This window comes from Bombus huntii, chromosome 16, assembly GCF_024542735.1.
Source record: "Bombus huntii isolate Logan2020A chromosome 16, iyBomHunt1.1, whole genome shotgun sequence".
NCBI lineage: Eukaryota > Metazoa > Arthropoda > Insecta > Hymenoptera > Apidae > Bombus > Bombus huntii.
Window position 1 is genome coordinate 4168839 of NC_066253.1, and position 26604 is coordinate 4195442.

At 35.3% G+C, this 26604-nt stretch overlaps 3 protein-coding genes and 1 long non-coding RNA gene across 24 annotated transcripts; 2 read left to right on the forward strand and 2 right to left on the reverse strand.

Moving 5' to 3' along the window:
* Positions 1-29: 29 nt before the first annotated feature.
* Positions 30-16887, reverse strand: LOC126874719 (uncharacterized). 2 transcript variants are annotated; one of them, XM_050637080.1, is made up of 8 exons: positions 16220-16887; positions 15239-15984; positions 14837-15133; positions 14383-14752; positions 13980-14298; positions 13735-13907; positions 11976-13203; positions 30-40 (listed from the first exon to the last, which is right to left on the reverse strand). In XM_050637080.1, exons 1-7 carry the CDS (start codon positions 16442-16444, stop codon positions 13162-13164), a joined length of 2172 nt encoding a protein of 723 aa, XP_050493037.1. In that variant the 5' UTR covers positions 16445-16887; the 3' UTR covers positions 30-40; positions 11976-13161. The 2 variants fall into 2 exon arrangements, with proteins under 2 accessions (XP_050493037.1, XP_050493036.1); XM_050637079.1 differs by having other exon boundaries at positions 11976-13907.
* Positions 51-12015, forward strand: LOC126874725 (uncharacterized). Of its 19 annotated transcripts, none has more exons than XR_007692973.1 (10): positions 52-3106; positions 3216-6555; positions 6613-7080; positions 7191-7415; positions 7488-8648; positions 8940-9134; positions 9321-11121; positions 11211-11584; positions 11675-11802; positions 11882-12015. It is a non-coding gene; the product is annotated as an uncharacterized LOC126874725 (long non-coding RNA). The 19 variants fall into 19 exon arrangements; XR_007692977.1 differs by having other exon boundaries at positions 6613-6667; positions 6779-7415; XR_007692974.1 differs by having other exon boundaries at positions 3216-5360; positions 5434-6555; positions 6613-7415.
* Positions 16888-17798: 911 nt separating the features above from the next.
* LOC126874596 (calreticulin) lies at positions 17799-22680 on the forward strand. The gene is made up of 8 exons (XM_050636831.1): positions 17799-17966; positions 19607-19711; positions 19824-20027; positions 20373-20524; positions 20784-21050; positions 21127-21363; positions 21543-21686; positions 21878-22680. Exons 1-8 carry the CDS (start codon positions 17882-17884, stop codon positions 21893-21895), a joined length of 1212 nt encoding a protein of 403 aa, XP_050492788.1. The 5' UTR covers positions 17799-17881; the 3' UTR covers positions 21896-22680.
* On the reverse strand, positions 22068-25781 carry LOC126874595 (E3 ubiquitin-protein ligase TRIM23-like). Of its 2 annotated transcripts, XM_050636830.1 has the most exons (7): positions 25297-25781; positions 24969-25183; positions 24329-24889; positions 24163-24271; positions 23665-24038; positions 23240-23608; positions 22068-23137 (listed from the first exon to the last, which is right to left on the reverse strand). In XM_050636830.1, the coding sequence occupies exons 2-7, from the start codon at positions 25035-25037 to the stop codon at positions 22943-22945; spliced, it is 1677 nt and encodes a 558-aa protein (XP_050492787.1). In that variant the 5' UTR covers positions 25038-25183; positions 25297-25781; the 3' UTR covers positions 22068-22942. The 2 variants fall into 2 exon arrangements, with proteins under 2 accessions (XP_050492787.1, XP_050492786.1); XM_050636829.1 differs by having other exon boundaries at positions 24969-25781.
* Positions 25782-26604: the final 823 nt, after the last annotated feature.

Consider the following 26604-nt stretch of genomic DNA (forward strand, 5'->3'; position numbering starts at 1 on the left):
TCTTAATTACCAAGCAATTGGGAGTTTCATAATTATTAATCTGTCAAACGTCTAAATTGCCAATTATGAATTTTCATAAATATAAATTGTAAAAGAAATTAAGCTGAGTATTGGAAGAAGAATAACTGATGCTCCAAGGATAGTACAGTGATCGTCATTATCCGAAAACGAGCAAATTTCGTCAGCAAATATCGTAGAATAAGGCCAAGGAAAATAAGAGATCGACGAACAAAGAGAATCACTCGCTTACTGGAATCGTATCTAATCTTAATCATTATTCTATTCGCATATTCCTGTTTATTATTTTCCCGTGCCCTCGCTGCCAGTCACCAACACGAAAGTGACATCATATTCTGTTCACGAACCAGTTCTCATTGACTTTAATACCAGCTCTCTATGGTGGAGGTCTGGAAGATGGTCGTCAGGTGCGGTCATAACCTCGCAATGGGTTCGTAGACACGTGTACTAGTCTTTTGAGTTCTGACATAAGTTCTAAATAAAAAATTGCAGAGGCGTTTATATTTCCGTTGAAAACTTGACGTTAATAGGGTTAAAAAGGAGAAAAACTCGGTCGAACACGTGAGAAACAATGGATCCTTCGTTTTGTTTGGAAGTTGCGAGGCTGTTTGTGTGCAGTGCACGCTACACCGAGCAGAAAGTTCAGTCTCCATTACATAAGAGAATAGCCGGTCCTCTTTATCTTTTTCCTCTCTCGAGTCCATCGTCGACGTTGAATCACCATAGGCGTCTAGACGAACTTAATTAAACCCAGACACATAACACACTCTATAGATTTTTACCACAGATAATAATGTATCAACATCAAGTTCATGTTAATTTAAATCAACGATACGATAATATTCCAGCATTGATTTTCTGATGAAGCTTATAAATGAAGATTCAAACTCTACGGGCAAACGAATTTTAATTTATATAACCTAAACTTTGAAAGTAGATCCTCCTAAATCTCTTTATCCATAAATTAATAATAAATTAAATAATATTAATTCAAAATTAATAAACAAATCTTGATTTACGTAACTTGAACTTTAAAGAAATGGATCTTCTTAAGTATCATATACGCCAATCTCTATAGGCAAAGATTTTGCAAGTCTGGAAAGCCAAACATCAGCTTTCCAAAGCAAAGTTCATGCAGGGACATCTATGAAACCCCGGAAGGGTTGGCAAACCAGTTTTGTGACAACGGTGCAGCGTTTATCGATTATCTTCTTAACCTACGTGTTTCACAGGTTGTCTGTCTTGTATAATTGCTATCGATGCTCGCACCATCTAACCATCTTTTCGGTTATTTCTATCATTGATATATGTATGTAAATACGTTCTCACGTTTCTTTTTGGAGGTTAGATAACATTGGAGAGTTGGAGGCAACACGCGGGCGTTATAATGTCTCATCGAGAAAGCAGCCACCCACAAAAGAAAATCTGCCGTGTAATAAAAGGTAACGGTGCCTGGAAATAATAGAGTACCATATATCAACAGAAGGCGCCTGTATACTTTGTAATTTCACGTTACACGCAGTCGTACGTTTTTCTCCGCTATATTTCATTTTCTTTATCCTTCGTTTTCTTTCCTTGACAATTTTTTTATAATTTTGTTTTTAAAATATGATTTTATAGTTTATAAATCTATGCAATAATTAACTATCGGTTATTAATTACTGATTGTCTATAATTTACATACTTTTTGTAAAATGATTTTACCAATCAAGTAGTTTTATAATAATTTTCTAATCATTTTCATTAATGATATATGAATATAAGCAATGAAAGAAGATAAGCGATGTTGCAATAATTTTTTAATGTCAAATGTGAGTATATTTTTTAAATAATTTTACTGTCGCCGTAAACGTTGTTGTAATAATTTTGTAATGATTTCGTTAGAGTTGTATAGTTGTTGTATAAAAAATTATTTTTATATTTAGGATTCATAGTTAGTCGAATGTCTGATTGCAATTTTGTTAGAATGAGTAACGAAGTAATGGAAAACAAAGATGTCACTACTTCCGGAAGGTAGTTTCGTGACAACTTCCTGCTCATCGCGATGTTGCTCAAGAAACGTCGGAAATAAGGTTGGAAAATCGTGTTCCTGCCATCCAAGCATCGACCAATGAAGTTTTTTCTGATGCAACAATCATTGCGACATGATCATCAACGAAGATAACTATAAAATACGTGTGGGAGCGTTTCCATTATTATAATATTTTTCCTTGATTTTTTGTTGTATAAACTTTCCACTGTGCCTTTTCAATAATTACTTGTTAATCTCTGCTAAACAGTGTTGTAAGACAGGTACATAGATATCAGAAAAGAATTAACTTGGGCCCTTATTCAATACGAAACAAAGAATTATATTGTCGCGGATTTCTTTCAACAATTATTTAATTGGAATATTTTTTATTTCGTTATCCTTGTTGCATTACTGTCATTAAATTTTATGATAGAAATGCAATTAAAGTAAGATTAATATAATATAATATAATATAAATTACGAGAAATATGATTCAAACAATATACGTGAACTTTTGCCTCATATTTTCAATTATATAAACTTTAATTTTTCAGTGAATTATTATTGACTTAATTATATTAAAATCAATAACAGCACTTTTTTCTTTTTAATGCTTTTTACAAAAATGTAGATGGTTACAAATTTGGGGCTCCTCTATTTATAATATTTATATATCTTTCTGTTTTATTTATGTAGAGCCAATAATAGATTTGCAAATAATTGCATTAACAGCAAAAGTAACGCATTATTCATGAAATAAGGAGGGCCGTAATAAGCCCCGGAGAGAAACTCTCCATTCACGATGCATGCTCTTTTCCAAAGCCAACGATTTAATGCTGGCGTCCTCGATTTGACGGGAAAGAACAATACTGCGAAGAAAAATGTGCATTTGCAATACACACTCTTAAAAGATATGATACTGGTGAGGCGAAGCAACGATCCACAACCTGGTTGCTAATTAATTAAACACTCTAACGTCACTAGTCTTATAGAACAATAAGAAAATAAGAAGTGATCGAATCTGCAATATTTACACAAACTAATATATTTAACGAAAGAAGACTACTTTGTTTAAAGGTAAAAATTATTGTTAAAACAATTCAGATACAATTCCTTAAAGTAAAAAGATAGAATGTATAATAATTTCCTTCCAATTAATAATTATATGTTTCTATCTTTTTTTCAGCTAGTAAGGAAAAGCAGCGTCACAATTTTTTTTTAATAAACAAAACTACAAGAAATATTGTTAATTGGAGATTAATTGAAGATCAGAGAGCTTCTGAAACGCGGCAGTACCTTTGGAAAGATGTTCGACAAAAATCCACGGAGATCGTTAAGTTACCTTACAGGCCGATTCAAGGACAGACAAGTATCATCAGGATTGCGAGTCATCCTGCTTGTTCTTTATACTCTTTTTTTTCTTCTTTTTCCTTGGACTCCGGCGTCCTTCCGTGCCGGGCGCTCTTCTTTGCTCGATACTCGTTTAAAACTCGTTTTTAAAACCATACACGAAAGTTTATTAATTTCATTTATACCGACTTATAATTGGAGATTAGAATCTATATTATTAGATCCTGATTCGATTAGACTTTCTTATGGTAAATCAAAGTTTTAAATATTCTTCTAATCTTCTTATAGGTTTGGAAATTTGCAAAAATTAGGTTAAGATTAAAAATAATTGATGTAATTATTGATGTAAAAGTTCTTTATCCTTATGAAGATTAATTAAATTCTGTGTAATTTATTGTGTCAGTTTAATTGCGTTTAATGAAAGTTTAATGCCAGGAGAGGAATTTCTCTGCTAGGCTCTACATCTGAGAATCCCCATTTATAGGAACTCTTCTATAGTCTTCCATATATAGACATAACCTTTTTTCAGAAAGGAAGAAAAATTATGGAAGATTTTGTTTCAAATGTTGGGGTGTTTCTAAGAAATAATGTCTTTTTATGCCACAAAATATGCGAAATATCTTTTCTTAATTCTATATATAATTTCTGTAGAACAGCATAGAGATTTCATTGGATTATATTAATTAGTATAGCTATAAAATTATAAAAAGAAATTTACATAACCTATAATCTAATAATTCACTAATCATTATAATACTGTCAATTAATAAATTATTGTGCAACAGGTGGAGAATGTGAAAAGAATGGTGAGAAATACAGTAATTTATAGTTTGGAAAGTGAATGACGCGATAATTCAACTCCTGTGAAGAGGTAGAAGAATGAAGTTGAAAAAGTCAGGCACAAACTTCTTGATGAAGGAAGTTGTTTGCGGTCGAATGAATCGGACCTTGGCAAGAGAAGTCCAGACGGTGCGGTGCTGGAAACAGCTCAAAGGAGTCCGCGGCACGTCGACAAGACGTCCCCTTTGTGGGATACCGTTCGACCACCGAGCAAGTAACGAGATTTCAGTTCGTGGAACTCGCCATAACGACCCCGCCTCTCGTTTGTCCAGAAATTCATTCACTAATTCTCCTCTTACCTTCTGCTGTCACAACATTGATCTGTTTCTTGATTAAATATCACCAACGAATCTTTGTAGTAGACAAAAAGTATATTATAATGAGAGATGATCAGTAGCTGAGAGGTTAGAATCCTATACCTAGGGGAAGATACATCTTCACGCATTTGTGAAGTAATATGTAATAAGAAGTTACACCGTAAATTGTATAGAATTAAGTGTACGTTCATCACATTGCTAAAATGGGACGTGAAAAAGCATTTAGAAGAGGGCAGAACGTATTGTTTCAGTGAGAAGAGGTTAGGAGGTTGTTTACTCGAACTGTTACACCGAGTTCGATCCCCCAATTGTTTGGCGGAGAGCGTGTATCGATCGAATAGTTCGAGGAGTCAAGCGCTCGCACGTGTCCGCACCTTTTTCTTTCTTTGCAGACATTGGATACTGTATACGCTGGATGCTGCGCGAAACCGTTATGCAACCTGCAGCGTATAAGTGGTCTTTGCTCGTCCAGATTCCCGTTGCCCTGTCTCCGCATCGTTTTCATCATTACAAAATAGCTATGGAAAATTATAACCTACTCATCCAAAACTACAAGTTCTCCTCTTATTAATTATTAATTACGAATTTAATTAGGAATGAGATAAAAGTTATAAGAATTAATTTAAAAAAAAAGAAGAAATGAAAAATTGATTAGGTTATATATTTTCAGGATGGATAAAAACAGTATAGCATTGGAAATAAACAACGTTGTGTAATCATTCTTGACGACTGGATCGACTACGACAAAACCACATTTTACTGCTTGTTTAGCCTTCGCATTTTTCAATACCAGTTCTTTGTACCCACGTAATTGAAATATATATGTATGTAGTTGCAATTTAATTTCAGATTGGGAAGTTTCATTTCCACTTCTCCAATGTCATTTAGCTCTTACAGCTATACAAAACCATGGTTATTCACATCACGAAGACATCTCCCTGTTTCCCTTATTCTATAACGTTTTGAAGCAATCGTATAGCTCACTTCAGAAGCGACGTTCATTGTTTTCTCTGTATTATGCTTCACTGTCTCAACGCGTTTTCAATTCTTCCATACAATTCAAACTCAATATATGTACTTTTTTCAAATGTACTGCTTAAAACAATGATCCATCCACTATTGAACTCGAAAACGCCATCTACATCTGTAAGTATTCGTTTGAATTACTTCTTTGTATGAGGCTACATATATTTAATAACTTTGTCAAACTATCTGGGAAACGAATTTTAAAATTTTGTAGATTAAAAATTGCAAATTTTGAAATTTTGGAAATTCGACAGTTGTCGAATAAAATATCTCTCTAACTTTACTTGTACTTTGTACCATTTTTTAATTTAAGGTTATATACAGGTACATTGTAAAGCGGATAATGTCACGAGGTATTTAAGGCGACAGGCTCCCACGAGTTACCGTCGGCGTCATCGACCACCATGATCCCGTGTTTAGTCTCTGGCTCCATTTCCTTCTCCCTTTCGGCCACTTTCCTTCTTGTCTCTCCTCGCCCCCAGCCACTCCCTTATTCGTTTTCAAGTTCTCTTCTCTTCTTTTGTTTCTCTCCCCCTTTTCTTCTCGCTGCACTTGTATTTTTTCTTCTCTGTTGCATTGTTTTAGTGTTGAATATTTAATCGTTTAATCTCTCTTAATTTCTACTTCAAATATTTTAGATATTTCTTTATATTCTAGTCTCGAATCGCAGTGTAATAATTATTATGGAAGTCACAGCAATAAGTCTTAACAAGCAATATTTTTTAAAAAAGATTAGCTCTAAAAAAATGTCTGTTCATCATATTTTTCGTTCTTTGAACAAATGTTTCTTGCTCTACCAATTTCTTCCTACTCCTCTAATCTATTTATGACCGATTTCAATTCATCCTCTCTCTTCATCTTTAACCTCCAATATATCTTCCTCCTTGTGGAATCGTGTTCCCCATGAAAGAAGAAGAATGGAAAGCTGTGACGCGATTTACGACCCTGTTTACAGCTTCCGGAAGAAGCATATCGACCTCACGCACGCACTAGGTAAGATTAGTTACCCTAACCGCTAAAAAAAGCGCGTAACATCGGTGATCCTTCCAGACGACGAAAAATGGACGCAAATTGGGGTCAGGAGGAGTGGCATCACATGTCCAAGGTGTGCATCAGGTAACCATGAGCGCGTTTATCGTCCTTTAAAAGAGATTCGAGCGTCGTGTGGACACTAGCAGAGATGAAGTCAACTGAGAGAGGGGTTTCCTCACCCAAGGTGATCCGGTATAAAAGCGAGAGGCCATCAAGAGCGAGAAGACCACCTGACGAATCCTCACGCATAAAAAGAAACAGGATAAAAAAAGTCAAACTTTATTGATCAGAAAAAGACAGTTAGCATTGGATCACGACCATATTTAATATCATACAAAGTTCCCCTGGATCATCATACATGATATTCCAATAATCATGGACACCTTATATAATAAATACATAAAGGAATAAAAATCTGTGACTAGAAGAAAAAACGCAAGAAACACCATTTGGTTTGAATTTCGAGGTTATGATGGACAGAAAAATGTAATTAGCGAAGAAGACGCGCAGATTCTTTGATGAAGCGCTTTTTTAATTAAGGTTCGAGTGCGTCATCGCTTCCAGATGATTTAACGAACATTTTTTTGGCCAAACAGAGCTGATGTTCTAGGTTGTTCACCCCGATGGCCACTAAATTAATTCTGGCGATGACATTATCCGCACCCCCGCGTCCCTAGCCGTTGAAGCGGTGCCAGTGACTCATTGTCAATGACTTTCCATCAATTTCCGCCTCGTTTCGTTTACCATGGGGAAGCCACAGAATCGCGAGTCATGGTTTTATTATCAAGCATCAGTTTAATTCCTGTTCCTCCTTAACAAAGGTTCTCCTTTTTTGTTTACAGTGAATCTAACTTTACTTTAGGGATTCTAATTCTCAAATTAATTGTTTTTAGAGTAATTATAGAAGGATTAAATAGAAGTATTAGTAATAATAATAGAATTAGTCCAGAGAAATGATTGTTAAGTGAGTAACCAAGTTTAAAAAGGCCTCGTTTTCTATCAATACGAAACTGGAGACCAAAATAAGTTAGGCCTTGAGGGTTTGACTATACATAGCCTGGTATATACCTCATGTACAGGGTCAAGTCAAAGCGGCGTTGTCTTGGAGGCGACTTTACGATGCAAATACACGTCGCCGCGATTTGTACAATTTTCTCTTGTTTGGCTAGGGAGCCGGACGCTGGCGCCGTGACGCTGCATTCGTTTCTGGCACGAAAATAGTCAGCAGTCGACGGAGAAGGATAAAGGCGGCTCAGTCGAATGAAAGACTAGCCTGAAGGCGACAGACGGACAAAACAACAAGTTAAGGGGAGAAAATCGAAGTAAACGCTTCGTCAAACCGAGTTCTCGCTGCCCTTTCCTCCTTTTACCAGCCATATTCTAAAAATAGTTCCGCCATGTGAGCAGGGAAAGTGCGTCCTTGGGTCTTCGGAGAACAAAGATTGCAATTGGCCAATCTGAAGGAAACCTAATCGAAGTATTAGATTATTATCGATTCTAACTTCATTTCAATTTTTTAAAGACGATACATTGAAATTTCAAGTTACAATATTTAGGAAAATATATTTCTTATGAAATCTAGGCAGTAGGCAATTAGATATTTAATCTTAAACTTTTTCAAATATAAGCATAGTGTCAAATGGAGTCAGAAAGTAGCGATTTTCTAATTTAGTAATTGCCTGTTAAAGAAACTCACTGGCTTGTTGTATTACCACACGATGGTAATTGGAGATTACGTGGACGTTGCATGAAATTTCACGGGGAAAAACATAATTCGGCCTAAATGGATCAAAGTATAACAGAAAGAACCGTGTAATTACAACGCTGCGCGAAAATGTGTGTACAGAGGCGAGGATAGCCGGTTATCCTGGAGGCAGTCAGTGGAACAAAGAGAAACTACCGGACACATAGAGCGTCTTGGGCAACCGGCTTGGTGATTTCGTAACTCCCCGCGCCGCCGCAAACTGTATCACATGAGAGAAGTTTGATCCCCGATACAACATACAACGTTTGCTGGAATTATGGCGTATAATTAGAGAACAAAAGAGAGACAGGTATAACTTAAAGTATAGTAGGTTACGCGTAAATGAAGATCTTAGGATAGGATTTTTGCTCATTTTTTATTTGAATGTCACTTTATGATTGAAGAGATTGAATGCTGGAAACACGGTATATAATTAGAGAATAAAATAGGGACACTTATAACGTGAAATGAAGCACAGAGTATTGAATATAAAGAAGCGATTCTTCAGAATTTTCAATGAGTAATGGCGGCAAGATTGATTGACTCTGTCAAATGAACTATTGAATGGCGCTTTTTTCTAAAGAATCCTCGTTGTTTACAGTGACGCATCGAAAAAACTGCGTTAATTGATCGAAAGCATCTCGATGAACGGAGGAGAAATCGTCAAGAGTCGAATGGATGGAACGAAATCATTGTAGCACTGCGGAATCGATTCTTTGCTTGTTGGGCAATCGACAATCTGCAACCTGGAACAATTGTTTCCACTCTCGTTCCGCGTTCAATCGATTAAAAAAAGGTAATTTCCATCAAATTGTAATTATGCAGTTATATGATTGGTAGTTATTACATAATACATGCAATGTAGTTATTGTAAAAATATTATAATTCCTATACAATCTGCTAAGAATTCTAAATTTGGAAATTTGAAAATCTTACAGTTTGAGAATTGGAAAAAGATAATTTGAGCGTTTGAAAATTGCAGAATCTTAAACTTGGAGAATTTTTAATTTGGAAATTACAGAACTGTGAATTTTAAATGTGGAAATTTCAGAACTGGGAAATCTTTAATTTGGAATTCTGAAAGTTCGAAATCCGGGGAACTAACAATATAAAAGACCAGATTTAATGACGCCTACAAGTTTTCCATTTTATCAATGACGACCAGCGTTGTCAATTAGTTCGAATTTGTACGCACATAGGATCGATTATAACTGACGACAATCACCATGAATAATTATAACCTGAAACAAGGGTCGTACACTGAAGTTCATGGAGGATCGATCAGAAGTTCTTAATGGGGTGCGGGTCAATAAACAGCCAGATGTGTTTAATGCCATGCATAAGACGTCCATTATTGATTACCATTAACAAAGATGGCGCGTGGTAATTAAACTCGCCCTCGGGACGCGTGGATCAACACTCTGAATTACCTACAACCCGTGAAGTGACATTCACCATGAGAGCCTTGCGTGTCACATTATCACAGGATTATTGGATTCTCGTTCAAGTGTAAAACTGGTAACAAAAATAACTAAAGATAATTTAGAATGAAAAACACAGAGGTGTTATTAAAGGTCAATTACAAGGACTGAAAGTTATGGTTAACCTAAAATTAATGTTCACATTGACCTGATCAGTGGCCTTTAAGTTGTTTAAAACGTTTCTTCCGGAAGAAAAGCGTAACGTGAGACAGATGGTCCATTTGACCTTTGTTCATCTTCTCCCTTCAAGATAAGTTAGGTTAACTCTGGAAGTATAGCAAGTTAGATACATCAAATTGTATAGAGCGGAACATCTTTGAATTTCAAGCTTCCTCCAAAGTAAATTAGCCCATAACAATGGCTGGAAGTCGACGGAGCGTGTGTGCACTCTTCCAGGTCAAAGTTCACGCTCGGTTGAACTCCAAACATAAAGAAAACGAGGATATCTGCATCTCCAACATTATATGCTATAAATGTTCCCAAAAGACATAACCGGGATAAGAATTAATATTGTCAAAATTATTTTAGATTCACTATCCAATTTTATCCTAACCAAAAAGTTCATGATTATCTATGAGAAACAAAATATGATAAAAAATGACTGATCTATAAAAATTACGAGGTTCAGACACGTCTCTGCTATTTCACGGTTCATTTTACATCCAATCCACGTCCAAATATCCAAACCTCAAAAAGACTAAAATAAGAAACAAAGAACCATCGAAAGTAATTGGCCAGTCAAAAGTACAAAAATCAGACACGTTTTTGGCATTTCACGGTCCCGTTGTTCGACTCGTATTAATTACCATTGCCATAAATTACCATGTTATGCGAAGAGACGAAAAGAAGTTTCTTGCTTTGTCGGCCCAGCATCATTAGGGTCGGCTCCCCACTTGATCTGTTCCCCTCCTAGAATTCCTGTTCTATTTCACACGAGTGACACGTAGCACGGAGAAAGACGCATTAGGGTCGAACGGAAACGGATATTAGAAAACGTCGGATTCGAGACTGTTTTTCCGCGACATCGTGATGACGACAACATCGAGATCTGACGAATAGACGTCGATGAAACGGCGACATCATCGAAGACGACCTCGATTCCATCAAGGATAAGGTCTCTAGAGGGAGATCCCGGGAGAGCTCCCCGATTACTTTCGCCATTCTAAACGCGCTCGAATTTCTAAGATATTCCAGCGTACATATTGCGTTCGACGCGATCGACGCTGCGGAGAAATTCGTGGGAACACGCTTGCCACGAGCCGCGATTTCGCGGCTTCTCCACGGGTTTCAAGAGTTACTGAGGTTTGCGTTTTATTATTTCTTGCTATGGCTAAGGTTTTCCTTGGGTATTTTGTATCAGAAATAAAGAAGACTGTTATTTTAAATTTCAGAAGTTGAAAGATACGAAAATTGGAAAATTTTATATTTGGAATCTCAAAAATTTGATGGCTTGAAGATTGCAAAACGTTTAATTGAGAATTTTGATATCTTGACGCATTGAAAATTCTGTAAAATTCTAAACTTAAAATTTTGATCATTTTGTTGCTTTAGAATTTGGAAACTTGACGCTTTAAAAAAATGAAGAAATAAAAGTTTGACACTATGAAAATTGGAAAATTAAGACGTCGGACTTTTGCAAAAATCAAAAATTCGTTACTCCATATACGAGCATTTTGGCAGAGAGACCAATGAAGTGAAGAGCGCATTAATCGATCCGATATTCCTGAACTATAATTACTCGGGTAGTAAGGTTAATTAGCCGCAGGTCAGTTTACTTGCAGAAACCGGTCTACGGTTGCACAATTTCAATTGATCCATTGAACCTTGACACAGTATATGTGGTTTTGCTTTCCAGGTGTAGCAAAGTGCATGTATATTTAATAAGATAAGAATTGTGGCGCGCCGCTTGTTCCAGACGCTTGCTGATGTCATCTATTCAAATATCCGCGTGTTACAAACAACTAAATATATACTCTCAAAACAGTGAGAACATTTTACCAAAATCATACTAAATTTCTTCAAACCTTATAAACTCCAGTAATTTCTCTCTATTTTATTGCAGTTAAAAAAGAACAGAAGTACCCAAAAAGAAGGAGTCAAAGAGTCAACAATACTCAATAACCAAAAACAACACAAAGAAATCTTAAAAGACTCACCGTAGATGACATCCAACTTCAATCACCAAATTCTTCTAAAGTATGATTTATTTTATTTTGAAATATTTTTCAGTCACTGTCAAAAATTATAAGGTTTCGAATATGTTTTGCTCAAGAGAAGCCACCAACACAAAATCCGTGATCACGAGCGTGCAGAGGCTCGCTCGGGACTGAAGAATACAGGATATAGCGAACAGCACGTCAATGAAAGAACGCCGGCATCACCGCCGCTCATTCGAGCTTCTCCTGCACGTGCGCGTGCAACACGCACGCGTACACACGCTCCAAAGCGTGGATGGCTGCGTAGGGTCTGCCCTTCTCTCTCCGGACCCTTTTCAACATGATATTGTGGTATCGATTCACTGAGACGCCGGCTGGATGTTTCAACGCTTTTGTGTAGAAGCTGCAAATTTTTTAGTTCGAGCGCGCTATGATGGATAGACTCGATTATAATGGAATTTTGAAACAATCTTTGAAGTTATGATTGATGGCTGGTATTGATTTAAAATCTGTTTTATTGTGAGAGTGAATAGGAATTTTATCTAGAATGAAATGGGCGATTTCGATTTATTATTGGATTGTTTGAAGATAAGCTATAATTAGTATTGTTGATTCATTGGGGATTACAAAGTTTAGATTAGATTTCAGTTGAGTTATTTAAGTAATGCACTTTGTTTTGTCATTCTCTCTATTGTAACAAGTTTTGAGTTTTAGTTACCCATTTCTTTGGATTTCTTTGGATTTCTTTGGATTTTTTTCTACGATCAGCTTTATCACACAAAATACAGAATAGAACTAAAGTAAAATACTTTGTAGTTAAATAACTTTGTCTAAACTGTTGTGAATCACTTCTAGCGCAAGAATCAAATTCAAATATAATTTCATTGTTAATTTGAAACTTTCTTTGAGTCGGCCCTTGTACTCCCAATTGTAATTATCCATTAAATTGCATTGGAATCGCCTAACCTAAAGTAACAATGAACATGGGATCACTTCCAAGACAAATTTATTTCACAAAACTGGTACAATAATACGAAGCAAAAGTCGACGCACAACCATCACAGAGGAAGTATAATACACAGTACACAATACTGCGCGGAACAACACCGTTCACTCTGGCACGGTAGAAAAATCACGTTGCACGTGCCTGGTCGGTTCTTGTCATGAGGTTCGTAGAAACGACCGGTCACCTGCTCTTAATCGTTGCTCTCTGTAACTGGCGAATCGTCTGAAACAGGATTATTTCGTTAAAACTTTCGAATGTGGATGTCGTCGACCGAAAAACTTCCTCCGGCAAAGGGGAATCCCGTTTGGCTTGTTTCCTCGTAAGCCATTTCTATTGTCTTTCCATTGTTTTCTACGCGTTTGTACTTCCTACCGGTCGATACTGTCTTTCTTACTATTTTTTGTCGTACTACACAATGGTGCGCCGTGAAAAATTATTATGTAAACGTGTACTTATTTTAGATTAGGAATGTAATAGTAACTTTGGAAAAATTTGATGAGAAATGGCTACTATTCAGTTTTAATTGTAAATAATGTTTATTTAGATTAGAAATTTACCAGAAAAGTTATGTAATTTTTCTTAGACCGATTTCTACTAAAATAATATGGTTTCTGTGAGGAGGATTTAACGCAATGGTATTGTATATTTTAATTTTATGGTGAATAATAGATTTTGTGTAGAGATTACACGTATTGGTACTTCAGAATTTTTCTCTTTTTTATATAGGCAAAGAAATATAAATGAAACATATACCCTCTTTGCATCCTCCAGGCTGGCAGGAATATATTTTGAGTTCACTGTCTGTGCTAAACTACTGTAATCCCTGTAAAGAATGTATTGATCCTTCAGGCACTGCTTTATCATCAGTATTCTTTTCTGTAATTCGGCAAGCCCACCTTTGGCTTTAAATATTGAATCCTCCTCATCTGTTATTACGAAAAAAAGATACATGAATTAAGGGAAATAGAAATGAATGAATTAAAAGAAAAATAATCTACCAGGCTTTACAAATGCTGCGATTTTTGGAAATTCAAGAGGTTTGAAGACGGATAATTTAGACGACGTCATGCCTGGACCAAATTCTAATCGCGTGCCTTCCAGCTCCAGCAAGTAATTACGGATGTCCTCGCGTTCTTGTTGCAGTCTAAGTATTGCTGCGTGCTTCCGCAGATTATGCATTTGTCTGCATTCGAATCTCGAGTGCTTTCCCTCTACTTTGTTACAATTCGGTGATTTTCGATTTTTCGATGACCTCGAAACTTTCTTACACTTAGTCTTCTTCTGTTTAACTCTTTGATCACAATTAGTCTCCTTGCCCTATAAAGATTCACAATTTTTTACATGTTAAAGAAATATTAAAAGTACGAAATTGTCCAAAAATTTCTTCTCTAAAATATTTACCGTCTTAAATTTTTCTAGAGATGAAGCATCACTGTCATAATCTACAGCATCTACAACTGGAAGCTTCGCTATAGTTCCACAATTTTTACAAGGTCTAGGTTTATTTAGGCTACTTAAAGCTTCTACTGGGGTTTGAACCCTACTTCTCCTAACTATGGCATTAATTGCATCTTTATTCAATTTTCTTAAAGTACAGGTAACATCAGACTGTTTTGGAGTCTCTCTTAGAAGTTTCTCTTCACTGAAATTCGTTTTCGAACTGCCATCTTCTATCTTAGTTCCTGACCTTCCAGTTTCTATTCTGTTAATAAATTCTCCTCTGCCGTACTCGGTCGGTAAGGAAGTTTCCTTCGGATCCTTTTCACCTTTTCTAAAACAATACAGGAGATACACACGGTAAAGTAATTTACTTCTTCAATTATAGGGGATCGAAGATAACAGAATTGCTTCTTACGTGGATGTCATGGACTCTTGGCTGTTTTCCTTACGTTCTGTTAATCTTTCGTGTTCAGAAGTCGAGTCAGTTTTCTCCTCTGTGTTTTCATTGGGCAACTTCCGGTACTTTTTTCGACGAACGTGCCTCCGCGTTGGAGTTACTTGTTTAGGTAGCTTCAAAAGATTGATCGGCCCTGCTTCGTCCATGTTCTCCGTTCTCTTCACGTAATTCGATAACTCCTCGTCGAGGCCAATATCACACTCGCTGGTACTGTGCATTATTTTTGGCGCGATCAACTCCACGATTTCTTTGTCTCTGAGAAATGAATATAATTCTAAATATTATAATGTACCTTCGACTCAAGATATTTTCTAAAAAGAAAAATATTTAAAAAAACACAGGAATCTCTATTTTAATAACCTGTCTTCGTCGACCACCGTCTTCTGAACATTCTCTGTCTGCCTGTGTGGAGTAATCTTAATATGTTTCACCCCAGAAATCACAGTATCCTCTACCGAACTCTGCTCCAACTTCTGTTCGACAGAACTGGATGATTCAATGGAACTAGAAGCTTCTTCGAAAGTGTCATCTTCGTATCTAGTCTTCTGTTCTTCTTTGAAGGAAATCTTCTCCATGGAAATGTCCTTGTTCATCGTGTTTGATCGTTCAGAGGTGATTTCGCTTTTTTCTTCGATTAGCCTGATAACTTCTTCTATCGTCGTTTCTTTATTATCGCTATTCGATAACGGGACATTGTCCTCAGCCATCGTCACTTCTGGTTCGTACGATTTTTCATCGCTTTTTTTAGAGGAAGTCTCGTTCACGGATTTAACTGCTTCTGAAATTGTTTCAGAAACATCTGAACGCCTGGAAAACGCTGTAGCGATAGAAGAATTATCATTGTTCCTTGGGGAACCTCGAGATCCTATCGTGGGAATTTTAACCTTATCTTTGGAATTCGTATCCAGATTTGAGAGACTCTCAGGAAATTCTTTCAACCTTGAACCTTTACTTTCTTCTTCTATTTCAATACTTTCGATTATGGATCTCGTTTTAGGGGATGTCTTTGAAGACTTATTCAAGGTCACGCTGTCACTGATTGAGGATTCATCATCTTTTATGTTGTTGAATGGAATCTTAATCTCCATCTTGGATTTAGAAAATGCCTAAATAAGCATTGAGTATATTTAAATAAAATAAATTTTCCAATTCGTCAAGAATAAAACATTATTAAAGATTAATTTATAAAAGTATCGATTCGAAAAAAATATAGATGTGATATCAATAATATAAAAAATAATTCTCTTTCCTTATAGATACCTCCTACGTTCAATATCATAATAAATGATCTTGAAATCTTGCACAAGTTATTTAAAATTATCCAGCAAAACTGGTCAATACCTTGGATCTAAATTCCGTCTCTGCATTAGGTGTTGATACAGCTGAACTATCTTCCTTGTCATTTAAGATCTTAGATTTGACTTGCAAACTTCTAGATGAACTTTCCAGAGAACTTTCAGTGCTGACGTTACTCTGAACTCTCGTGCTCTCGTTACGTTTTATATTATACTTCTTGTCTATCTCCTTCAACCTCAACAGAGCAGCTGTTGCCTTCGAGTGCAACATTTTTCCCTTTTTTTAATTTTTTCTGTTTTCTTGCAGGTCCACCGACTTCTCTGATCTGATTGGACCTCACTGGCTTTACTTGTAGATTTTGTGGCAGTTCGACCAAAGCGAAGTGCGCCTGCTACAAGCCGTTACCAAGGAAACAAATCGGTATACAATATGTTCTGAAACCCGATACATCGTTCGGAGCTGTTCCTCCAGGTGATAAGTGGTTGCATCAGCAAGGGTCAGAATCTCTATTCGACCAGTTGGTTTATCGTGACACCTGTAAATCGTTAAAATTTCTACATGGACAAATAGAAACATAGAATAAAACGTGAGGGAAGGCTGTTTTATCGACGACTTCGTGTTTACTGTGTAAATATGCCGGTCAAGTTTCATTGTCAGACCTACATTTGCTAGCGATTACATAATTTTCCGATCGAGAGTGTGCATGATAAGCGGTTATTCGTTATCTATCTACTGTTGTATTTTACAGCTTAATACAGCAAATTTTTAACAATACTATGGAATTCTTTTGATTTAATCATCAACATAAAGCTCTAAAAGAACAATTAACATTGATTAATAGTAATGAAAATTCCATACGTGTAGTAATCTTTATTTAAAATTTTTCAATCTTTAATACAATTATTCATTAATTTCGTTAATTTTATAATAATTGTAAGAGAAATTTGGCCCATTTTTTAGAAACATCCAGACAGACCACAGACAGACAGGCCCTATAGTACCACAATGTACCATGTGGAGTTGACTAAATGACTCTTGCATGTCACTTTGAGGATGGGCGCACCAGCCCCCAAGAAGTTTGCCCAGACAGCACTCTCGCGAAAGATCTTTTTTGATGACGAGGCCAATTTTCACCTGCCCTTGTAAAACGACGAAACACTTTCCCCAATCAGCTTTTCATTGTCAAGCCTGTGACGCCTTTTTGCCTATAAAGGCTATGTTATATGAATCTCTTACATAATTTTAATCTATACCTATATTCTGGTTTATTAATCATGACAAAATCAAAAAACAATCCAATGTTGTATACATATATTTAAAACAAATGTATCAAAAGAAATTCATGAAAGTCAGTCCTATTTGAATATTGCTTCAAATAATGGCCATCAGCAAGCCGACCAATAAGAACGTTTCACTGAATCATTATCCCATATCCTCTACTATATCGACAATAGATAAAATGAGGTAATCAGTGACGTGAAGTATGTGCGTGCGGCATGACTATAAACTGCCACGGCGCGGCGCCTTGTTGGTTGAGCGTGGTCAGCTTTGATTGGTGCTCGCGTTTCAGCCAATCAGCATCCTCCATCTGTCTACCCCAACAGCCGCTAACTCACCAACCACGTCCACGATTCGAGCATTATCGGCTAGTTCGTCGTAGAGTAAGCATCCTCGTCGACCGGACTTTCGTTGTCCCGGCGTCTGAAAATGCGATTCTTCAGCTCAATTTTCCTTCTGTTGGCGGTTACGATCGTCACCGCGGAAGTCTACTTTGAGGAAAAGTTCCTCGACGGTGAGTAAACACGCATGCAGACATTTTCCATCGTAATTTCATTCTTACTCTGTAACTCCATTTCGAAATGCAACTACCCAAACCAAAGATAGTCTAGAACAATTAACGGAACTTCCCTACGTGTTTTCATAGGAAAAAACCACACCCATGTCTTTAATTAAGATAGTTGTGTAGTAGAGTGGAAAATTGATTTATCGGGGAGTACTTTCCAGAAAGATCTGCTAATAGATTCCAAGAGAGACCGAGCGGTGTATTTCTCCTTGGTAACCACACGCCCTTACCTCGATCGTTTCCGCAATACCGTGCTCTCTATATGTGCACACGGATTTCTACATAATTAATGCTAGATTTCATGATCAAGCGCCGTAGAATTGTTTACGATACCATATGCCACAGAGGAAAATCAAAGTCGCCGTAAACGTGGCATGAGAACCGTCTCGTGGCGAGGGCTATAAGCATACGTTGCATTTCGCCGACATGACGCGCAATCGATTGGTTGATCTGCGTTGAACGCTGAGAGCGATGCAATTATACAGGGTGTCCCAATAATTGTGATACGACCGACAAGAGGGTGATTCTATATAAAAAAAATATATCTAAAATATACAATAATTAAAAGTTTTCATACAGAGCTTTGTTCTTAATGAAAACGAATTTGAAAATATATTTTATATGTGTGAACTTAATTACCGATTGGATATGAATAAACAATCTATAGGATGTTTATTCTACGTGTAATTTAAGTAAACAAGATGTAAAATTTTCAATTTTAGACCATTCAGTTTATGATTTTCAAGAAAATGTAGTTTGAACACGTTAATTAAATCCGGTACGTATTTAATAAATTTTTAAACTTAATTTCCTCGGAAACGGAACATCTTATAAAAAGATTTTATTTTGTAGTTTCGACTTATTTTCACATGTAGATTAACCTCCTATTGATTATTCAATTCTGTCCAGTTCGGAATTAATCAAGTTCGGGTATATTTCACAAATTTTCAAATTCCATTTTCTCGAAAACGTAGCGTCCCATGACAAAATCGTATTCTATATTTTCGACTTACTTTTTCAAGAATAGAATCGTCCATTTCTCAATTGTGCCATGATTACTAGGTATTCTGTATATATTTATTGAGTTTGATTCGATCTTTAAATTGATTTCGTTGTAACATTATTTGTATGTATGATAATCAATATAGATATCGATTCTGTTCAAATACGACTAATAACTTTCAGATTACTATCTCTGGCGAAAGATAGTCGATTAAATTCGATGATATGAATTTGATAAAAATATTAAGATTTTCGAAATTGTTATTTATATAATTATTAGATTTTGTTGCATAATAAATGATGCTTTTTCATGAGATCTTGTTTTAGATATTTAAAAATGGTAGAATATCTGGTAATTGCTTTTGTTTGCAAATTATTTATTATGCAACAATTTATTCTTTATATAACATCTTGTGCTACAAAAATCTTAATGTTTTTATTCTAGAAAATTTCTTGCTGTAGATTGTTAAATTTGTACTTCATATTTCTTACATTAAAATCATGTAATCAAGGATTTATTTTGTTATAATAAGATTTTTAAAATCATTAGCATCAAATTAGTATTTTCATGAATAAATTTTTTACAGATTCCTGGGAAAAGAATTGGGTATATTCTGAACATCCTGGAAAGGAATTTGGAAAGTTTGTTTTAAGCCATGGAAAATTTTGGAATAATCCAGAAAATGATAAAGGTAAATAAATTTTTGTATCTTATAGAGAATTTATATGAATTGAAAAACATGATTCTCTATATGTACGATTTAATAAAATAACTGATACAATAATTTCTCTTATTTGCAACAGGTATCCAAACATCTCAAGATGCCAGATTCTATGCCCTGAGCACGAAATTCAAACCATTCAGCAATAAAGACAAAACGCTTGTTATTCAATTTACTGTTAAGCATGAACAAAATATCGATTGCGGCGGTGGATACGTAAAAGTATTTGATTGCTCGTTGGACCAAAAAGATATGCATGGTGAAAGTCCATATCAGATCATGTTTGGTAAGAATCTTTAACTATTTTAAAGAGATTTGAATAAGAAACCGAGCCTAGAGTCACTGGTTATGCCCTGTGGCATGCTGGTGCTAATGGACCTCGGAGAGCAAATTCTTACTTATGCCCTGAATATAGTAACCATACATATTTCAGGTACCTTTAAAGATACATTAACCATTTCATTAATTAAAGATGATTGATAAAACAATAAAATGTTAGATCTAGCGAATATTAAAAATGCTTATTAGGGTTACTTTCTCTCTTTGTTACAAAAATACATAGTATGTATTATATGTATTTGGCAGGAATCCAATGAACATGATCATTGCTAAATGTGATGCTTCTTCACAGGACCTGATATTTGTGGACCGGGAACAAAGAAAGTTCATGTGATCTTCAGCTACAAGGGCAAAAATCTTCTGATTAACAAAGATATCCGTTGCAAGGACGATATATATACCAACTTGTATACTCTGATCGTTAAGCCTGACAACACATACAAAGTAAGGGAGTATAACTATAACATTAAGTTGTAGAAATATATATCGAGCCTAGAGTCACATGTTCTCATTGATTTACTGTGGAGAATAGGTGCTAGAGGATCTCGAAGAGCAATGATTATCTTGTTCGTAAAGTGTATATAAGTTAAGTTACTTATTTACGATAGTAGCAAAGAACGACATTTTCTGTGATTCATATATACGTATTTGTTGGAAAATGGTTAACTTTCCTTTTATTTAAATGTTTGTATTTGTTTCGTAGGTTTTAATCAACAATGAGGAGGTTGAATCAGGTGAATTGGAAGCAGATTGGGACTTCCTTCCACCGAAGAAGATCAGAGATCCTTCCCAGAGCAAACCTGAAGATTGGGATGACAATGCTACCATTCCCGACCCAGATGACCAAAAACCAGAGGACTGGGACAAACCCGAGCACATTCCTGATCCCGAGGCCACCAAACCCGAAGATTGGGATGATGAAATGGATGGAGAGTGGGAAGCTCCAATGATTGATAATCCCGAATATAAGGTTAGTTGTACAAAATTATGTCTAAATAAATTAAATTCAGATTTATATTCACGTAAATTAATTTCTCTGTATTTAGGGTGAATGGAAACCGAAACAAATTGATAATCCTAACTACAAAGGACCCTGGATCCACCCAGAGATTGACAATCCCGAATACACTCCTGACCCAGAATTGTACAAGAGGGACGAAATTTGTGCTATCGGTTTCGATCTCTGGCAAGTAAAATCTGGTACAATATTCGACAATGTCCTGATTACGGATGATCTTGAGGTCGCTCGTAAATTTGGGGAGGAAGTTTGGAAACCCACTATTGTAAGTATTAAAAAAGATTATATATAATTATTGGCAGAAATAATGATGTTAGAAGCGTTGCTGATTCTAATGAGCGATAAAAAAGCTGGAATTCCTCGTTGCTGAAGTTACATAATTATTATTACGATTTTAAGTATCAAGTTACATAAATTTATTTGGCGATCATTTGCGCGTTGTAGGAGGGTGAGAAAAAGATGAAAGAGGCTCAAGATGAGGAGGAAAGAAAACAGAGACAAAAGGAGACTAAAGAAAATGAAGATAATAAAGATGATGATGAGGATGAAGATGCGGATGAAGAGGACAATAATGTCCCTGATACTGAAGTAAGCTTCATTTAAAAAACATTAAAAACTGTTCCTTCTATTTAATTCTCATGATGATTCTATTTAGCTCTGATTTAAATTGATTGATAAAATGGCTGGAATTCTTCGTTGCTGAAAATAAGATGAAACAATTTCCACCATCTTAACATTTAACGCCGTATTACTAAAATTTGTCTTTCCGTATTTTTCAGGAGCATGATGAATTGTAAATAATGTGTTGTGATGGACACGAACACAGACTGTATTCCAGGAGCTGTGTGGCCGCGACACGCACTAACTTTCCATAAGAACACATAAAAATCATAGCGATAAAAAAGAAAAACTAACCATTGCCATAAAATGAATCAGATCCCTTTCGATCGAATGAAATTCTACGGGGAAAAAGAAATATTTATTAAATTCGTGGACAATTTGAGTCAGTGTACCCATAGGAATTCTCTCATTTTTTTCTAAAGAAACATGGCCTCATCTTCGTAACCTGAATTTTCAAACCTAGTCTTCAATCGTTCGGTCGTGTTCCATGAAATTCATCGATGTGAGGTTATTGTCCTGAACGTTGAGTGTCAAAAAAAAGAAATCAAAGTGCTCATTATGTGCTACCAGAATACATATGGTGTATATATATATATATATATCATATAGAGTCATCTTGCCCCGTGTCCTCCCCTCCCCATGGCACAGTTCCATGAAAGACTCTAAGTTGTTCCGTTTTTGTTTGTCAAGTGTTTTTATATACAATTGAAAGATAATTGAAATGTAATTTAATGATGCTATACTATATATATATATATATAAATATATATATTATATATTATTTCAATTTCCGTACAGTGTACGCGCGTATTAAACATCTTGCTCCAGTTAAAATGTAAGAATGATTGGATGTATGCAGACATGACTGAATGAAATATAAATATAAATATGATTGGTACGATTATGTATTAAAAGCAAAACCAAGTAACCAATGTAATAAAATAAATAAGACTTTTCTAGACGTGCCCAGGCCGTTTATTTTCGCCTCTCGATTAATACGGCTATTATCACATGATAATTACATCATATCAAAGGCAATAAGCTAAACATAACTTCAAAACATTATCACAATTGTTGAATTAATTAAGAAAGATATACGCGGAATGTGCAATACGTAATTTATAAAACAAATTGCAGACTAATTAAGTATATAAATACAAAGTCTGAATTTTCTTCATTGTAATCTCATTCGTTCTATAAGGCATAGTCGCTATACATAAGTTTTATGATATAGTGGGTATGGTATATAAAGTTTCATGAGCACCCAATTGTTGGGTTAACCAATCAAGACCTTGTGTAGAACCACAAGCGTTTGTAAGTGAGGACGAGCCTTGTATATGCCATGCTCGGCCGCAACATAATTTTTGCAAACACAGAATATCAGTTAATTCTTCGACACTGGCGCAACCAGCGAGGTCCTACAGAATTAAAAAGCAATAGATCAAAAACCCCATAGATAAAATTAATTAGAAGTTTATCAATGATTCATGTATAAAAAAATATTGTAAAAGATATCTCACTTGCTTATTGGCATATATCAGGAATAAAGCGTCTTTTAATTCGCGTTCATTTACAATTTTTGATAGTTCGTTCTGAGCCTCTTCGAATCTAGATCTATCACTGGCATCAACTACAAAGATTACTGCCTGTGTATTGTGATAGTAATGTTTCCATAGTGGCCTAAACTTCTGTTGTCCACCAACATCCCATAAAGTGAATACCAAATTTTTATACTCTAGACTTTCTACATTAAAGCCAATTGTAGAAATTGGCGGTCCGGAGAGCGTGATGCCTCTTATGGCTGATAGAATGCTTGTTTTTCCAGCACCATCTAATCCTAAGATTACCACACGCATGTCAATCTTTGTGCCGATATGTACTCTGTTGTCCTGTAATTCCATTATGAATTATTGTGATGCTTCGACTTAATAATGTAAACACTTACACGGCTGAATATTATAGGTATAGAGGACTCAGGTGTGAGGAAGTCAGGGCCAAGTTGAGCATAATGTTGTTGCTGTTGTTCCAACGTAGTTAACACTTCTTTAACTTTCGTTGCGCTACTTAATAACTTCCAATCTTCAGAATCCAAAATACTTTCGCACTGAATGCACACATCAGCTACTTGAGACCTAGTGGTAGTTAAATCCTGTTGTTGCTGGCTTAAAGCGCATAATCTCCCACGGGTTTCTGTTTCAATACAAGAGATGGCTGCATTTTCTTGTTCAGCCAATAGAGCTCTTAGTTCCTCAAAATGCTGACGTACTCTTTGTCTTGCATCTTCTATTGCCCATCCTTCTAGCTCTTGTATCACCGTTTCTAATAACAACAATCATAATAAAGATTTACTATGGATTTACTTATTGAATCTTTGCATTAACTACTGTTCAATAAAGAATTAAAATAAAATATGAAAGTGTTAGAATAATGAGAGCAAACATGCCTATTCTGTGTGCTGTATCTCTCATACTCTCCATAAATTGTGTCATTTTCTGCAGAGCAGTGACAATAGATTTTCTAATATTCTCTGCCTCAACTTCCACCAAAGCTAGCTACAATTAGAATAGACAGTAGAATATTGATCATCAATTACAAATTATGTTTGTTACCTTATGCGTACTATGTCTACCATAATCCTTGCACAAATAGCACATAAGGGAATTATGGCAACCTTCCTGAGTGCAAGTAAATTCTGCAACATGTGTTGTATGCACTGGACACTTTGGTTTGTCCTTCGGTTTCTCTGATAGAGTTACACGTTTATGTTTGCTTAAAGTCCTTGAAGAATGAATGGTACTATCACAATTCTCACACAAATGTGTCATACAAATTGTACAATATAATACTGCTGTATGAGTTTCATCTTCATCGCAAGTTTGATTAGATTGGAATCTCTCCCTTTCAAGTATAGATAGTTTCTCACTGTTGGACTGTTCTAGTCTCTCTAGCAATTCTATTAGAGCAAAATTCTTTTTCAAGTTACAGACATTGTTCTGACTAATGCCTGTTGGCTGTCTATCAAAAGGACACAATAAGAACTGCTGATCTGTCATGCAAGGTCTCAATCGTAAAAGACATGAATGACATACTGTGTGACCACAGTGTAGTAATCTTGGTACTTTTATTCCATCGACAGTAAATACTTCTTCACAGACACGACATTCTAGTACCTAAAGATTGATATTTAAAACAAAATCAGAAATTTAAGATAGTTTATTTGGTTTGATTTATTAAATATGCTTGACTTACGTTGGTTCTTACAGTAGGTTTTAGAGTCTGTTTAAAGTATTTGCTCAGACGATCCAAGTTGTCAGTCATGATAATTTTTTTATTGAAATTAGATATATATGAAAAATTATTAATAGTTACAGAACAATGGGTATTAATGCAAGTACTCCACTTTTTAAGCAAGTTTTAGGTTAGAGAGTATTTTCATATATAAAACTGCATAAAATATTTGTTAGCTGTAATGATTCGAAAATATTTAAATCAGTAATAACAAATAACTTATAACAACTAATAATGTAATTTAATTTTTGTAAAATAAGTTTAAAAGCTTAAAATATTTTTGCATAACTTTTCCACGTGTTTTATCATTTAATTATACGATAAGAAATGATTGTTTTAGATGATTTCAAATAAGTAAAGTTTTATTTTTTTACTAGATACAGTGCTGTCTTAATAATTAGATGCAGTTCAGACGAATTTCGTCAATTAACAAGACAGTCTATTCCAAGATCTTCTTGCATTCAAATTTATTAATTGATGATATTAGTAAATTAATAAGTTACAAGTTATATGTTATAGATGTCTTTTCTATAATTTTATATATAATTCATATAATTTTATATTACGATCATATTAGTTGACTTCTAATTCATAAAATTGACTTCCAAAGCTTCATTCGTTACATAAAATAATTTATTATGTAAAATAGTACTATAGTTGTAAAATTTCACTGATAATATTTATTCAATTCAATAATGCAAGATGAGAAGGCCCAAAAATTCTATTTCAGCTTGAAATATTTAGTAATATTACAATTTTAGGGCAGATTTACAATTACATTCACGACATATCAAGGCGAATATGCAACAATTCTAATTTTCTGCATAATTTTCAGCATGGGAGAAATTCAGCTCTATGAATTATCGCCTCTAACGGTCAAACGGATTAACTATATTTACATTTTTTCCTCTGGTGTTTTTAGTGACTAAAACGTGCGTATCCACTGTGAAAGTGGCAATGATAATGAAAACCTAGCCGAAAGCAGATGCTTAGTGTCAATTCGAAAACTAACAGCAAAACATACCGTGATGTACACACTTATAAATTTTTTATTGTTATTTTTATATGAGAAAAGTTTTTTCAGCAAACCAGTCGAGCGACGGAATCAAATTTCCGCGTGAATTATTACATATACAGCAAATGAATGGATTATAAAATTGTACAATTATTGTATATGCAATTGCCAGTATCCCTCGTTGGTTACCCATGCGAATGCATATTTCCTCTCTCGCCGTGTGTATATGCATTTCTCTCACCAGAAGCTCCAGAAAAAATGTACATATAGTTCGAATGTTGACCACCAGTGTGGATTTCCCTAGTGTGCATTTTCTGGTTTTATTAACTATGCATTGGCGATCACTCTATTCGCCTTTACTCATGATACAACAATGCATAACTAGATTTTGTCGCATATGTGAATGCGTCTTAAATTAGTATAGAGCAGACGACTTATCGCCATTTTACCCAGGTAATTCAAGAATAACGTAGGGAGTACGAAATTATAAAGATGTTGACTGTAAGATCAGCTTTACGAGGATTCACCAGATCTTTCAAAACTACTGCTGTTAACAAAAGTGATCACGGGCCAGAAGGTTTT